Here is a 16,649-nt window from a genome sequence, read left to right on the forward strand (position 1 = left end):
TGTCCAGTCACTGTGACAAATCTACCAGAGATTTTTCAGGGCTAGGTGTGGCCATCTATCACATATCCCCACTCCTACACCCATAGAGCCTACAAAGAGGTAACACAGCCATTCACACTGGGTGCTGTTATGAATTTGCTGCCTCAATGTCTGGTGGGGACTCAGTCACCCTGCTATTCCTTCACCTGCCAAGGTCAGCCTCTGCTCTTAATTCTAACCACAGCCTGTCTCCTTATATCCCATCCTCCACCTCACCCCAGCTCCTGGTAAGTAGGCTCCCTTCTCTCGCCTTCTCACTGCCACAGCCTTCCTCAGGAGGAAATTCAGACGTCTCTCAACTCCCCATCCCTGTTACCACTGACCTGTCTTACCTCCAGTCTCAGAAGAGCTGCCCCCCACCCTCAAATTCCAGTTCCTCCTCTGCTATGGTTAAGATATTAGGTGTTCCCCCAAAGCTCATGTGTAAGACAACGCAAGAAGATTTAGAGGTAACATGATGTGGGTTGTGAGAGCCTCAACCCAATCCGTGAATTAACCCCGCGCTGGGAATTAAGTGAGTGGTAACTGAAGACAGACAGAGTGTGGCTGGAGGAGGCGAGCATTGGGGGTGTGCCTTTGGGGTAAATATTTTGTATCTGGTGAGTGGAGTCTTTCTATGTTTCCTGGTGTCATGTCTTGGCGGCTTCCCTTCACCACTCTCTTCTGCTGTGATGTCCTGCTTCACCTAGAACCCTGAGGAATGGAGTCAGCTAACCATGGACTGAGACCTCTGAAACTGTGAGCCCCAAATAAATTTTTCATCCTCTAAAATTGTTCTTGTCAGGTCTTTTAGTCACAGCAGTGAAAAAGTTGACTAAAACATCCTCCTTCTCTGGATCACATCCCCTTTCACTAGAGCAGAGGAGTTTAGAGTACAGGTTCTACAGTCAAACTTGCTAAGTTTAAACTCCAGATCTTCCACACATTTTCTGTGTGAGCCCAGGCAAGTGAATTAACTCTCTGGGCCTGTTTCCTTGCCTGTGAAATGAGGCCGAATCTACCTAAGAGTCTGTCGTGAGGATGAGGTGGGATGGTGCCCTCTGCCACACTGCACTGCTCCCTCAGGTCACAGGGATTCCTTCCCTTCCCTCTATCTCCACACTCATCGCTGAACCCTCAGAATACGGAATCCAGCCTGGCACAGTGAGATTCCTAGAAGTGAACAAAATGAATAAAAGAATGAACAAAAGAATAAATGAGTGGGTGAACCATTTAAGAATAACTAATTCAGGTCACTAAATATTTACACTAAACATTTCTCTTCAGGGGAAAGAGGAGAAACACATGGGTACTAGTGCCAAGAGCCCAGAGCGCTTGCTCATAAAGTCCTCCCGGGGCTGTATCCCACCTGATTCTTCCAGTAACTCAGCTGCTGCTGTTAACATGCATCTTTTTGAGCAATGTAGGAACAGGACGCCCAGACAGGGAACAGCCCCCAGGTCATGGGACCTAACCCATGACAAAGGTAGGGCTCAAGTTGGGGGGTGGGTCTGAGCTCAATCCCTTCTTTTGTTGTCTCCACTTTGGAAAAAGTAGGAGACCATGGGGAAGCCAAGCCAGAATGAATACCCTAGACAGGAAAAAGATAACGAAGCTCTGGGTGATCTGACCACACAGTTCCCATCAGGCCATTTGGCTGCCTGTCCCTGTCCTAGATGATGTTCAGTAAGCAAGACCAAGAGATTAAGAACCATCTTTTGTATAGGATGGGCTTAACCTCAACACAGAGCCTGAAAGTGGGCCAATAATAGTAATTATAATGACCACTATTTAAACCACCACAGTTAACAATCATTACCTCTTACTACGTGCCCAGCGCTCAGCTGTGTGACTGACTGGCCTCATCTCACTTATGCCTCACAACAACCCCAGGGGGCAAATGCTTGTAAGCCTCACTTTTTTCAGATGTGGAAACAGATCTCAGCCATCTAGCCAGAGTAGGGGAGTTGGAATTCCAACTACAGCCCAGTTTCTTGCTTAAGGCATCAAAAGATCTAAGCAAAAATCCCAGTTCCATCATTTTGCACAAAGTATTTATCCTCAATTTCCTCAAAATGGGGAAAATAATACTTACCTTTCAGCATTGTTTTAGGAATTCACTGTGATAAACTCGAGGCCTAGCACATAATATGCACTAAATAAAAATGGCCCTCTTGGGGGCTGGATAGAAAAGGGAAAGGACAAAGCCACAAAGCCAAAGGAAGGAGGGGTAGAAAGGCTTTTTTTCCTCCCTTACCTGCTACACTTTCCCATCCTGGAGGTTTTGCTTAACAATCTTCTTCCTCCCAGAATGGCTCTCTCCACTCCCAGCTCGGAGGCCAAATCCTATTCTACCTGCAGTCTCCCTTAAGGTCACCTCCATCAGAAAGCCTGCATTCCTGTCTCACCACCCTCCTCAGCAGGGCATGGGGCTTCTACAGTACTGAGTACACTGAACATCCCAGTCAAGGCCAAGCACAATGACCAAGTGTTGTTCTTGAAGTATCTGGGTTTACCTATCCCATGACTGATCCACAGCTGCCTCTCAGCCCCAATACAGAGCATAGTGCTCAAAACTGTCCACAATCAAGTGACTGCCACAACTACCCAGCTGAAGCTCGGGGAAACTACTGAGAGTCCCAGAAACTCGGGCACTGAGTGACCAGAAACAAATCTGGTGGGCGCCTTTTCTGAACTCAGGAACAGCCCTGGCAAACAACCAAAAAAGAGGATCCAGGAAGAAGTAGCCTAGGATAGAAGGAAACAGCTTAGGGCATGCAAAAAACCTCTGGAGACAGCAACCAGGCCACAAAAGGTAGAAATGGTCATTGACAAGTGGGCTTTTGTCTCAGACTCACCACCAGACAGCTTGAGAAAGAAAAACCTTGCATACTGACTAAAAGATGAGGGAGGGAGAGATTTCCAGAAGCCTTTCTCTGCTTGTATCTTGCTAAAAGGGGCTTTCAAATGGGACCCAAGGCTTAAATTACTAAAGGCCTCCCAGGCCCATTAAGTCCATGGGAGATAACACTGGCCAGGAAACTTTAAATAACCCTCATAGGGAGGAAGGCGGTAAATCCCTTAAACGGCAGAGGACTATGGGGGTGGTGGGGAGGGTGGGGAGGCCTGGCCTTTATCTTCGCACCCTGGCTTCCCTGGCAGGGCTGGCCGCGCGCCCCTGCTGCTGTCTTCCAGCGGAACGCCGCTGCGGCTTGCCTAGCGGTGCCAGCCGGCCTGGGCCCCGCCCTTGTCGCCACCACCGGCTGGCCGAGGAGCGGGTGGGGACGTGCGCGCTGCTGCCCCGTGCTGCCCGGCTGCTGTCTTCGGAAACGTGCACTTGCGCTCGCTCGCAGAAGGGGTGCAGGGAAGGCGGCTCAGCCACGCGGCCGGCAGAGCCCAGCGCGCGGCGCACGGAGGTAGCGCTCCGTTGCTCTAGGGGCTCCCGAGATCAAGATGGGCATTGCCCTGCCGGCTGTTCCGCGGGGCGTCGCGACTAGGCATCAGGCTGGAGGTTTCATTTAGCCTGGTTTCTAGCCGCAGCCCTTTCAGAGCGGGCCGATCTGCAGTAAGACCCCAGATGTACTCCTGGTGCTCTTGCAGGTGCCATAGGCACCCCCAGTTTCCGGAGCTTACATCGCCGCGTGGGGCCTTCGCGTCACTCCTTCCAATCTGGCTTCCCCAGGAATTCCTGTAGGAAGACTTTCTGGCTCTTCCCAGGGCCCGGGTAACTGCATTTCCTGTGCTCTCACAACCACCTGACTTGCCTGGCCTCCCTCATCAACTGCAGCTAAAGGCCTGTCTGATTGCCAGCCTCCCTCCCCAGCAAGGATGCACCTGGGCAACAGAATGGCTGTTCTTGCTCACTAGTCTACCTCCTGAACATATCCTGTACCTGGCACACAGTAGAAACTAAAAAAACATTTCTGGAACAATTGCAATGATGATAATTTTTAAATGAAACAATTACTATGAGCTGGTATCTGCTGGGTACTCATGGCTCTGCACTGTACGACAGTGCTTTATACTAATTAATCCCCACAGCAATCCTATGAGGTTGACAGCTGAGGAACCTGAGGCAAAGACTGGTTATAGAAATTGCCCAAGGAAGGGGCTGGGGATATAGCTCAGTTGGTAGAGTACTTGCCTAGTATGCCCAAAGCTCAGGGTTCGATTCCCCAGCACCACGGAAAAAAAAAAAAAAAAAAAAAAAAAATTGCCCAAGGGCACTTACATTACTAAGTGCACTGTGGATCATGGGGAGCCAAGGCCTAGGGGCTTTCCAGTGGAGGGGGCTCCTGAGCATGGTCTGTGTGAATTTATAAAAAGTCTGACTTTGGCTTTTAAAGGTAGAATCAGATCAGCATGTTGCTGTGAATAAGGGAGGTGGGGAGAGAGCTTTATGCAGAGAACACAGGCTCTCAAGATCAGAGCCAAGTTAAAAGTAAATTCAAAGGCTTCTTCCTGCACTCCTTGACTAAATGGAAAGACAAGGGAGAATCCCAGAAGTGACAAGATCTGGGCTCTCAGGGAAGGGAGATGTATGTACTGCCTGCAAAGGATGGAGGGTGGTCAGGTGCTGGTCTGAAGCCTGGCAGGTTCCCCCACAAGCCACTTTGCCTGAATCAGTTAGGGGAGGACACTAAATCTAGTCACAGGTACAGATGTAGAGACCCACACGTCCCAAGGCCCTACACTGTCCTTCAGAGATGGCCCTAGGACCCTGACTTCTATAGCCTTGTCTGATGACCTCCTGGGTAGCTAGGCATTCATTGTGGCCCAAGTACAACTCACTCACCAATTCTTTCAAAACCCAGTGCTAAAAGCCAATCACATTGTTGCACTTCAACTCCAACTACTGAGGTGGCATCAGGCCACAGGACAAAGTCCAATCTAGTGACCATGAATAAAAGTCTTGCTATAAATCATTTGGTTGAAGAGCCCAGGCTTTTAATGAGAACAGCCACCACCCTCACCAATTAAGAAGAGTAAGAATTAGTCAGACATAAAAACTGGAAGGGGTTCTCCAGTAGAGGGAACAGCAAAAGCATCTGCATGGAGGCATGACCAAGGACTGTGTGTGAGAGGGAGGGAGATAGGGAGAATCCACATGGCTCAGCATCACTGGAGCCCCCTAACTACAAAAGTGAAAGGAGGATAAAATTAAACACCTTAAAATGAAAATAAATGAGAGGGGGAGTGAGCCTGGAGAGACTCAAGTGTTCCAGCTACTAAAGAGGAGGAAAAAAGAGGCCTTTGTTCAAAAGTGACAGATAAAGAAAGAAATATCCCAGGTGGAGAGTGACAAATCCAACAGAATCATGGATGCTACAAAGTCCTGACCAAATGGGCCAGTGACAATACTGAAGTACTGGACATTTCTCATATGAGAGTCTGCAGGCTTATGTGACACACAGGCCTTTTCAGCATCCAACGCTCCAACCACTCAATACACCACAAAGCCCGACTTTAGAACTGGAGCATATGCAGCCCAATTTTGTAATCAATTATGAGCACATTTAGAGCGAGGTTTAGATTAGGAAAGAAAGATTGCCCAAGTAAAAAACAGAAGTGCTGAAAGAATGTCATGAAGTTCCATAATGAACTCCATGGAGGAAATGGGCTAAGGAAAGCTTTGGCTCAAGTCTTCCGGATCAGAGAGCATTCTAGGAAGACTTCCTGGAGGAGGTACAGCTTTGAGCTAAGCCTTGAAAATCTCTGGATTCAGATGTAGAAGAGAAGAGGAGGAAATTCCTGGAGAAGGAGGGGGCCTAGCAGAAGCAAGGCGTTTCCAAGCTTGGGGCAACAGTCTTGTATTCCAGCGGATATACTGCACAGATTTAAAAGCCTGAGGATCCTGGAGGGGCGGCCTGGCGAGACGGCTTGGCAGCCGCTGCAGCACAACTGAAGGCTGGGCCACCGGCTGCCTGTGGATTAAGTGGGCGGACAGAGAGCCAGTGATGGGAGATAAAAGGGAGTGAAGTGGATAATATTTAGAAGCAAACTCAAGGGGAAAAGAACGTCAGCAGTCCGGCTGGCAGTCTGCTGTGTTCGCCGGCATTCTTCAGTTTCCTCCCTAGGAAAGCTGCATTACCAGGCGACCTCGTCCTGGCTTTGAGAGATGTCCAAATGGGAACTATTAACAAAGGCATGCTCCCATTTTTATCTCCATCAGAAAATGCTTTGCCGGTAAGGCTGTCTCTCTCTGACCGGGGATTGGAGAGTGAGTTGGGGAAAGGAGATCAGACAACGTGTTTGCAGATGGGGCTTCTTGGAATTCTGGAGAACTGGCCCCTTCCAAATCTAAGGTTTTAGAAGTCTGTGTCAATGAGCTGAAAATTCTTCAAAGCCAAGAGGCTAGGATTTCATGACGTGAAGATTCTTCCAGTCCCCAAATGTCTCTCAGCCTAATGTTCTAAGAGCTCACCATTCTTCGGTTCCTTGAGCATCAGAGTTTGGACTTATGGATGGAGAGTCTCTGAGCCTGGAAGTCTCTTGCTGTGAGTTTCTGATTTGATGCTAGAAGATTTTATGACCTCTTGGTCACTTGTGACTTTAGGACCTCATTTTCCTTTGACAGAGATTCTTAAGTCATCCTATGCTCTTGTCTCTGAGTTTGTCTCCCTCTAAGTTCAGATAAGACATTAGATGTTAAGGTCTGAGTCAACCAGGTCACAGAAAGGGGATATACAGAGGCTGCTGTGCCATCAGGGGTTCTTTGCAGACAGCCCCCTGGACCCAGAAATAATCTGAGTATACACATGCTTAGGGGTCACCCAAGGACGTCCACACCAGGTGACAGACGTTTGCTGAACAGCTCCCAGCCAGGGGGCGCTGTGTGGGAGGCACAGTGAATGTGACAGACTACTGAAGCACAGGTGGGGCGAAAGGAAGAGTGTTTTCCAGCCCAGGTTCTGAACTCTCATGGTGCAGTCCAGGCCAGCCTATATTTACTCCAACCCTGACTGAGGGGCTCTCTCTCTCAGGATGACTTCTGAAAAAGGGGCCTCAGCATGGTCTGAGGTCCTCTGGGGGTGCCCAGCGCCTTTCATTTTGAGGAGAGCACACAGATCCCACAGGAGGCCCCATGGTAGGGCCTAATGCTATGGACTTAAGGGCTGCTGTGGAGGCTCAGAGGGCTGGAGCCTCCAGAATGGCCACTCTTGGAGGTGGGGAATTAGAGACTGATTCTGAAAGATGAGCACATAGGAGAGAAAGAAAAAGGAAGAACATGATCTCTCTATGAAGACTGAAGAACCAAGACCCAGCACAGGCTCATATTCAGACACTGAGTGCCTCAGTTTCCACAGCTGTAACAGAGTGCTAGTAATGCTCATCTCTCAGGGTAGAAAAGCAACACACACTCTCAGGTGATGAGCTCTCCACAGGCAAAAACTATGCCATTCCCAGGTCTCTGCTCCCAGATCCTGCACTGAGGTGCCCTGGCTGAATGAGTGAGGAAGTGAACGAGGGAAAGGAGCCATAGCGAGGAGAGGATCAAGCCTGGGCAGTGGCCAGAGGCTATGCCACAACAGGCTGGGCTCTCTCTGCTCTGCAGACCAGTGGCAGAATCACCCACCAGAACCAACAGGCTTCAGGACAAGTAGGTATCAACAGCCCTCCAATGACAAGCTGGCAAAGATGGGTAACTCAGGATCAAAGTCTCAGTGGGGGTTGGCTCAGACTGTCTAAGAAATAGGGGTGAAGGAGGAGCACCACAGATGGCAGAACTGGGCTGGTACTGGAAGTGACCCAGGCTGACATTCTCATAGGACAAGGGGACAACTTAGACCTATGGAGGGAAAAGGTCTAGCCCAAAGTCATAGGCAAGGTAGTAATAGGGTAAAGATAAGTACCTGTTTTGAATTTTGATTAATGCCCTAATAAAGAGGCCTGAGAGGGCTTGTTCCTCCCTCTTCCCCTTCTGCCATGTGAGGACACAGAGGAAGACCACCTATGAACAGGCCCTTGCCAGACACTGAATCTGCTGGCACCTTGGTCTTGGACTTCCCAGCCTCCAGAACTGTAAGCATTAAATCACCTAGTGTAAGAGATTTTCTTACAGCACCTCAGATAGGCTAAGACAACCCATCTGATGATGTTGGTTTTCTGTGTCCTTTACGTAAGGCATGGAGTGAATGAAGTACAAGAAGGATGCTCCTCATCGTGCCTTGCGCATCTTTCTTCACACGTTCATTTATTCAGCAGTGTTAGGGGGTAAAAGGGAATTAGGGGTGGTCATGTCATGGTTTCTGACCATTTGGTATTAATTCATTCATTCTGCAAATATTTCATCAGCACTTACTAATACCTGCTGACCCCCCAGGTTGTAGATAGAGGAACCCTGACTATAAAGCAAGGAGATCTTTCTTTATTCAACTGTGCAGTCTTAGTGTGCATTAGGGAGGCCGCCTTCACAGTGGTCCCTTGGAAAGCTGGGGATGCATTCCAAGGAGGCAGCTGGTGCCCAGAATGTCTTTGGAAACTCCTATTTTAGAATTACCTTCAGATCCAATTTATAAGTCAGGGAGAAAATCAGTTTCAGCACTTTTCAATTATTTCTCTTTCTCTATTTTGCTTTTTTTAGCAAGAAATGAAAATTCTCCCCCACTTACACACACACACACACACACACACACACACACACACACACACACCACACAAATTCATCAGATAAAGCCATTTGACTGTTAAAAACAATAATCAATTCATCTCTGAGACGCTTGGAAAACATGGTCTTTAGTAAAGGACACTTGGAGTCTGACCCTGGAGTCTACCTGGCCTGTCTATGTAATCATAGCCAAATGACCCAACCTTTTCAAGTTTCAACTTATTGTCTTTAAAACAGATATGACAATTGACCTTGTAGCATTTCCATGAGGATTAGGGATCATATACTTGTGAGGTCTAATGTAGCACCCAGCACAGAGACAAGGCTCAGCAGAAAATTTTGTGGTTTCTAACTCCCAGGTGAGAGGCTTGTAGACTTTTACAACCATTTTGGACACATTTGGCAGGCATGTCCCAGAGCTCAGGCTTACACAGGCTGGATGGGTCGCACCAGCATATTGGCTAAGACACAGCAAAGTACAGAATGGCAGAATCCTTGTTTTCTTATTATCTCTTGGTGAACCATATAACTTAAGGGTCTTCTCATCCAGTGCCCACATTGTACAGGGGTATGGTGGGGGAGAAGTGGAGCTCCCCAGAGGGAGTAGTGACAGCTAGCACCAGTCCCTGGCGGCAACAGGCAGAGCTGATAGCAATCTGCAGGTCTCAAGATTGTCATAAGCTCTGGGCTCAAGGCTCAGGTATCTCAGGCCCCCAAAGGCAGGGGCTCATCACCACCTCGTAACGTACCAGTTTCACTTTGTTCAGCAAAGGTTGGACAGTGGATACAGCTGCTGGAAGAAGCGCATGGCGGTTTCCCATGTAGCCTTCGTCTTTCCTGGGGCCAGTTTAGACTCTTTGCCAAGCACAGACAAAGTGCTTCCTTCCATCAGGTAGGAAGTTGCTTACCTTCTCAATAATCTTCCACAGGGGGTGTCTTCTCATGTTCTCATAAAATCAGCTCCACTTTGAAAGTAGCTGGTAGCTACTGCCCCACTGGGTAGATTAGATGGGGATACCAAGACTTGCCCACGATTATCTACAAATCTCCTACCCCAGCCCTCCAGAGGATCTGCCTTCACCATCCCCTCTCGGACTTCATAGCCAAAGGAAATAATTTCTCCACAAGTACAAAATCACCAAGAAATAAAATTTAAGCCCTCAACTCTTAGCAGGGAGACAGAAATAGAAGACAGAACTAAAGATAGTATACAGGAGAATACCAAATACTAGACAGGAGAGGTCTACAGAAACAGCCCAGTGGCAGGAAGCACACATTCTTCATTTAGAGGCAGGCAGACTGGCTCTGCTCCTTATTAGCCATGTGACCTTGGGCAAGTCATCAACCTTTCTGGGTGCCCACCTTAGAAAACTATAGGGTTGCTGTGGGAATTCAATGAAATGAAAACGCATGTGGTGCTTCCTGCAGGGTGCCTGGGCACGTGGAATTGATTAGAATCATCCTATGGAATGTCAGGGTTGGAAGGGGCTTGAAAGATGACCTAATCCTGGTGTCTCATTTCAGAGACAGAGAAAACAGGGCCCAAAGAGAGGAACTGACTTGTCCAAGGTCACATGGCAAAGTCATGGTGATGTTGGGTCTAGCGTTTTCAGTTTATTTTGAAATCAAAGATCAAAACCTATCAACAGACCTGACCTTCCAAGCTATGCAAGATCAGTTACCAACCTTGCAGCTTTTCAGTGGTTCCTCCAGGCCCTGGAGTCTCCAAACTTAATCTTTCTTTCTCTGCTTAAGAAGCAAAAATGTGGTACTTCTGCCCAAAAAAAAAAAAAAAAAAAAAAAATATATATATATATATATATATATATATAAATTTTTAGAACACCAAAATTAAAACTAAAATCCCAGACCTTAACAGAAAGTGACTCTTTTAAGCCTCTTTCTAGCCTTCCTTTCTCATTGCTCCCCCAAACCAAATATTTTGCAATAACAGTAATGCTTCGAGGAAAGAAAAAATAAAAATCTGATGCACTTAACAGATATTTCGGTACAATAATGCATCACAGATGTTCATATCAAACTGTGCATGCGTGCATGCAATTTTACTGAGTAGGCTGTTGCATTTCTAACTTTCGAGTTTGGGGATCCCTAATGACCCCATCTGCCCAGGTTCTTAATCCTGCCTTTTCCAGTTAGCCCAAGTCTGCCCAAGGGGTTGGAGGAGAGATTTCATCACCTCAGTCCAGAATGATAACAGGACAAATTGTCCAGTCAGATGCTCCGGCAGGTGGTGAAGGGTGTGTAGATTAGGGAACTAAGAGGAGACCTGGTTTCTTTTGTTTGGAACTTGCTCTCTGCAGCCCTAGTGAGGGGCTGGACCCAAGAACAATTTGAAGAGCGGCCTAGGCTGGAGATGGGATGAAACAGAAACTGGAGTCTGTTTGATCTTCAAACATGGGCTTGGAGACTGTCAGTGGGCTCCTTGCCGGCCGATGAATGGCTCTCAGGAACTTTTCCTAAAACATAACCTCACACACTTCCCAGCAAATGTTTTCAACCTAGCAGAGCCGTCATTTGGTTGTACAGCAGCATTTCCAGAACCCAAAGAAAGATAGTTTTGTTGTTTTAAGAGAGACAGATTAAAGCCAGGGGCTGTTTAAGCAGAACACTGGAGGACTCCCCTCAGCCCTTGCTGGATTTCTCTGTGGTTGGTACAAAGAGGGTGTCGAGAGTAATGGTAGATCCCCCGCCTCCCCAACCTAAAAAAGATATAAGGCCAGACATGAGGCCTCTGAACAGAGAGGCCCCCCACAAACCTGCCTCCAAAATGAGATGGGCGGTGAGCGCTGGGGGGCCCCAACACAGATAATATCAGCTCCCGAGGCTGGCAAGGGAAAAGTCACTTCAGAGGGAGAGAGCCGCTATGTTCAGAGGAATCAGCACTGGGCCAGAGAATACGCAGGATTTTCCCCCGTGGAGAAGGAGTCAGGCGTAGTCAGAACCCTGCGGGGCGTGACTAACTGCCCCAATATTCCTGCCACCGGGCCCCTCTGGGTAAGGACTCCACAATTATGGGAGAGCCAGCAGGAGAACCGACAAACCCGCCTTTCATTTGGCCGGCAAATCAATCTGGCTTCTTACCTCCCCGGGGACAATATTGCATTTCCCCTGGAAAAACAAAGGCCAGAGATCTCGGGAAGGGGGATCAGTTTCTGCCACCGTTTCCCTGGTGAAGAACTTGCAACATCTCAGGAGCAGCAAGCAGGTCTGGTTCTAGTAGTGGAGTTTCTGGTTCTGTCATCTTATGGCACTGTCGCCTTAATGGGGAACATGCACCTTTCAGGGCCTCACTGCTCTGGGGGTTTCAGCCTGCACCCCATTTTGGGGCCTTCTCATAGGAGCCACCAGCCTGGGAACCCCCATCCCAGGAACGACAGCCCCTTTCTCAAGGCACAGATGTGAACTCATTGTTCCCAGGGCTTCAGAGTTGAGTTTGGAGCCAGTGAGTTGCGAATGACCTCTGCCCAGGGAGAGGGCCTTTAATGATATTTTGCTGGATCAGGTCTCTGGCAGTCAGAGACTTTAAACCTGTTAAGCCCCTCCCTTTTCTCTGCCCCCACTCTTGAAGTTCAGAAATCAGAACTGTCAACCTTTAAGCAAACACATTTCTCTGAAATTATTAACCCCCAAAGCCTCTTTGCTGACTTTCTCCCAGTCTTAGGGAAGAAGTCTGAGAGTCTCAGAGTAAAGGCCCAGGAAATTCTGTAGTGTATAACATGAAACAGCAAACCACTGCTAATCAGGGTGGGTCCAGGACACCTCCCCTGCCCGCCTAGCCTGGGTACCATGTCCTCCTCTGTACAACACACTGCCCCAGGGATTTGTCCATATAATAGCCTCTTGCTCTCCAGACACCAGGGCTTCAGGAAAACCCGACACAAACTGGCAACCCCCTCTTTTTGTTTTGGATCATTCTGATGCTCTCAGGGAAATTCTTTCTGCTCAGGCAAGCACAGCAAGTAGGGAGTGGATATCCCCAACAGGTAACCCTGAAATACAAGCAAACACTCTCTTACCCCAAACTCTGGCATTTACCCTTTCCTTCTCATCCCACCAAAGCAGCCCCAGAGCCAGAAAGCAGCTCTCCCTTAGGGAAAGAAAGACCTGGCTCTGGTGGTCTGCTGGAGGAGGAAGACAAGCAGAGAAGAGGACCAAGGCACCAAGGGCTGCCTGCTCCAGGCTAGCTGAGTGTGCCTACCTGGGAGAAGTTGAGCCCATTGAGTGGATGGCACTGCTCCTCCACCCGCTCCACGGCCCCCGTGCTCTTCTTCATCTTCTCAGCCTGCTGGGCCAGGTAGAGGTCCAGCACAGGCACGCCTCGGGAGCGCACATCCGTCTCGGTGAGAGAGTTCACCATGAGCATCACCCACACGGGTCTCTTGCGCTCCCAGTTGCCTGCGATGGCGTTGAACAGGTAGTCGGCATAAAGCCCCTTGCCCCGCTGTGCAGGAGTCATCCATGAGGGCATCATCAGCTTCACGTAGTCCAGGTGGCGCTTCAGGCGCCAGTAGAGCTCTCGGGGCAGCACATCCTGCAGGTTCTCTCCATGTGGCAGTAGCTGGCAGCTGGCCAGTGCAGAGATAGTATAGGGGTCTGTCAGGTCCAGCTCAAAGTAGACGCGGGCACTGGCCTGGAAGGCCGCCTTGGAGTTGTCAGGGATGAAATCCCAGACGCGGGTGTAGGGGACATGGATGGTGCCAAACAGGTAGGCTGGGGGGTGGCGCCGAATAGTCCACAGGAAAGAGTTCAGGTCTCTCTGCTGCAGAAGAAGAGGAGAGGAGAGGCAGTGAGGCTGAAGGCAGCAGAGTAGAGCCAAGGTTGGCACAGAAGGGTGGCAGGGGAGGTGGGGACAGGAGGCAGAGACTCACTTGGGCTGTGGCAAAGAGCAAGAGCTTTGGGAGCTGAAAGACCCACACTGGAATCCCGGCTTTGCCCTATCTTAGATGCATGATCTTGAGCGAATCATTTCTCTTCCCACAGACTCAGTTCCTCGTCTCTAAAATGGGGGTAAGAGCAAGGGCTGTTGGGATTATTGAAAGATACAATATATGTACATGAAGCCCTCAGAGCAGTGCCAGGCACAGAGGAAGTGGGCAATGAAGGGAAGCTCTCATTATGACCAGCTTTCACTGTTTGAGCCAAGGACTGCCACACCACCTGAGAACATTCATGCTGGGCCAAGTCAAACCTTCACTGGTGGTGTTTCTTGTGGAAGGTGGGGAGAGGGGGACCAAGAGTCCTGCTCTGGCAAGAAGGGAGGAAGTCATATAACTTTTAAATCCAACCATTAGAAGACACATGCCAAGAGCACTTTGAAAGCAGAACACCTATTAAAAATAGCACACCTATTTCAACAGCTACTTCCCATTCATCAGGGTGGATACGGTTTTCTTCTTGGAGGGCAGGTCTGGGGTGTTAGCTACTTTGCTCCATGAGCTGAGACCATAGATGAGAAAGTGCTTTAAAACCTCGCAAAGCCAAGTCAAGTCTCAATTTCTGGTTTGAGAGGAGAGGATTCCATAGAATTAATCCCAAGAAATGTACACATTCTGAGTGCTTTCCAGGCTTCTACATCAAAAATGTATACCTGGTCTCTATCCCCAATTCTGTCATTTTCTATGACCTAAGCTCCCATTAGGGGTGTGTGTGTGTGTGCGTAGGGGCACGCAGACCAGACCAGGACCAGTTCTCCAGATTCAGATTAGAGTCAGGGGGCAAGGGGAATGAAAAGGGTACTATCATTTCTATCAGGCAAAGCCATTTTCCATCCAGAAAAAATCCCTGGAGTGCTCAATGACCACTTGCAAACTTTGGGTCAACTCATAACATTTTTCTACCTGATTTGGCACAAATGAAAAGTATGTGTTGGGAGGGTAGGGGAACAGAACCTTACTTTACTAACAACTAAAAATTGTAAGTCACAGCACACTGGAAATACACAGAGCACCCAGCTAGCTAATGCGTTCCTGTTTCTGTACAAGTCAGTCTGCTGGAGGTGCACCTTGCCCAAGGTCAGCTAATTCCCTGCTAACAGGGCGGCATAGGAGGACCCTCCAACACAATTTCTTGATCTTTTGGCCTCCGATTCAGGGTTACAGCCAATGCATTAATCAGTACTTACAGAAAATCAAGAGATTTTTGATTTTGGAAGGAATGTTAGGAGAACCAGTAATTTTTCCACCTCCCTGGGAAATATTAGGCCAGCATGTCCTGGCATTTCCTTTCCTCTCCTCTGGACTTTTCCCCCTTTTCGCCAAACTGGGGCACTTGTGACAGTAGGTGCTTGGGCCTGGGCTGCAGAGGAAGAGAGAAGTGGGATCCAGTACCAGGAGAAAGTTTGCATTAGGTTAGAGCAGGAGGGCAGGGAGAGGAAGGGAAGCCTGGGAAGAGGCACAGAGTGTGTGAATGTAAGTGTGAAGGGTTTTGGAAAGAATCTGAGAAGACCGTCAGAAGTGGGCAGCAAGAGATCGGTAGGGTAAGGTCAGGGTAAAAGTCAGAAAAAAGAGAATCAAAGGTGGGCACACAGAGAGGAAACGTCCTAACAGGACCAAAAGTCGAAAGGACAGCCCGAGAACGTCAGCGAGTGAAGGAATGGGAGCGAGGGAGCGCCCCATCTCAGCTCCGGCTGGGCTCAGAGCTAGAGCTAGGATAGGCAGAAAACAGGAAAGGCTCCCAAGACGGCGCCCGGCGGGCAGAGGTAAAGCGAGCGGGCTGAGATGGGTGCGAAAGGCAGGACCCAAACCATCGCCCCAAAGGCTGGAGTGCCCGGGCGGGTGGGAGAGTGGCGGGGCAGGCGCTCGCTCACCGATCCGGGCGGCCGGCACTGTCCTCCGTCCGGGGGCTGCGGGCGGGCGCGGGCGGTGGCGAGGAGGGCGGCGAGCAGTGGACCCGCCAGGGCGGCGTGCATCCTGCCGGGGCCCGCGGGGCGCGGGGAACCCTCCTGGGCGGCACCCCCTTAGCAGGGCGGGGAGCCCCCAGCTGGGTACTGAGAAGCCTCTGGAGCGCGGGGGCTCCAGCCGCAGGATGCTGGAAGCCCTTTGGGGCGTGGCTGGATGTCCCTATCAGACCTGGGGGTCCCTCTGGGGCGGGGCTCCGTCTGTTGGAAGAAGGGGACCCTCTGGGGCGGGGCCCCTCACCAGGGCGCGCAGCCCTGTTGGCCGAGCCCAGGGGTTCTGAGAGAGTGCAAGGTCTTGGGGCGCGCGGGGATCCCGGAGCTGCGTCCGGGTCCAGGGGTACGCAGAGCTCCTGGAGCAGTACCGAATCCCGGGGTGCGCAAGGCTCTCGGGTTATGCTGGGCACCCGGGGAGCGCAAAGGTCCCAGGGGTGCGCGGCGCTCCAGGGGGCGCGCAGCGGGACAAGTGCGGCGGAGGGCGCGGCAGGGCGGGTGTCGGGTCTGGGGCGCCCGCTGCCCCAAGCCCGGCTCAGAGGGGCGGCGGGCGGCCGCGCGGCCGCTGCCCGGGCTCCGCCATGCTGCTCCGCGGCCGGGAGGGAGGGAGAGAGGAGGGCGGGAGAGCGGCGCGGAGCCGGCCCGGGCGGGGGGCTGGGGCCGCCGGGCGGGGGGAGGGGAGGACCCGGCGCGGGGGGCGGGGGGCCGGGGGCCGGGGCCGCGCCGGGCCGCGCCTGGCCGGGCCGGGCCGCAGGGAGTCGGGGCGAGCTCTGCGCCCGGGCGCGGCGAGGCGGGGTCTGATGGGCATGGCAGGCGCTCGCTAGCTCTTCTCTCGCTGCCGCGCTCGCTCCCTCACACACGCGCGGAGGGAGGCGAAGCCCGCAGCAGCCACTTCCCAACTTTCCAAACTTCCCAGCGCAACTTTTTCCTCTCCTCCCCAGCCCGCGCCTCCTCCTCCCTCCTCCCTCCCCTTTCCCCTCGCCAGCTCCCTGCCGGGCCGGAGCTTCCGTGCGCAGCCGCCAGAGGGCGCCCGGTCCGAGGCCCCTTTGGGCCAACCTCCGCCAGCTCAGTGGTGGACACAGAGGTAGGAGAGAGGCTATAAATGTGTGGATGGGA

General features: G+C 50.9%; 1 protein-coding gene across 3 annotated transcripts in view; it reads right to left on the reverse strand.

Moving 5' to 3' along the window:
* The window catches only part of TRABD2B (TraB domain containing 2B), a 223,956-nt gene extending 207,507 nt beyond the window's left edge, over positions 1-16,449 (reverse strand). The window contains exons 1-2 of one of the 3 annotated variants that reach the window (XM_079154573.1): positions 15,453-16,449; positions 12,846-13,406 (exon numbers count right to left, since the gene is read on the reverse strand). In XM_079154573.1, the coding sequence (XP_079010699.1) occupies positions 12,846-13,406; positions 15,453-15,554 (663 nt within the window). In that variant the 5' untranslated portion in view covers positions 15,555-16,449. The remainder of the gene's footprint in view (positions 1-12,845; positions 13,407-15,452) is intronic. The other 2 variants (XM_079154571.1, XM_079154572.1) reach the window with 2 other exon arrangements.
* Between the last annotated feature and the right edge of the window lie 200 nt (positions 16,450-16,649).

Source organism: Sciurus vulgaris (genome assembly GCF_902686455.1).
Source record: "Sciurus vulgaris genome assembly, chromosome: 1".
NCBI lineage: Eukaryota > Metazoa > Chordata > Mammalia > Rodentia > Sciuridae > Sciurus > Sciurus vulgaris.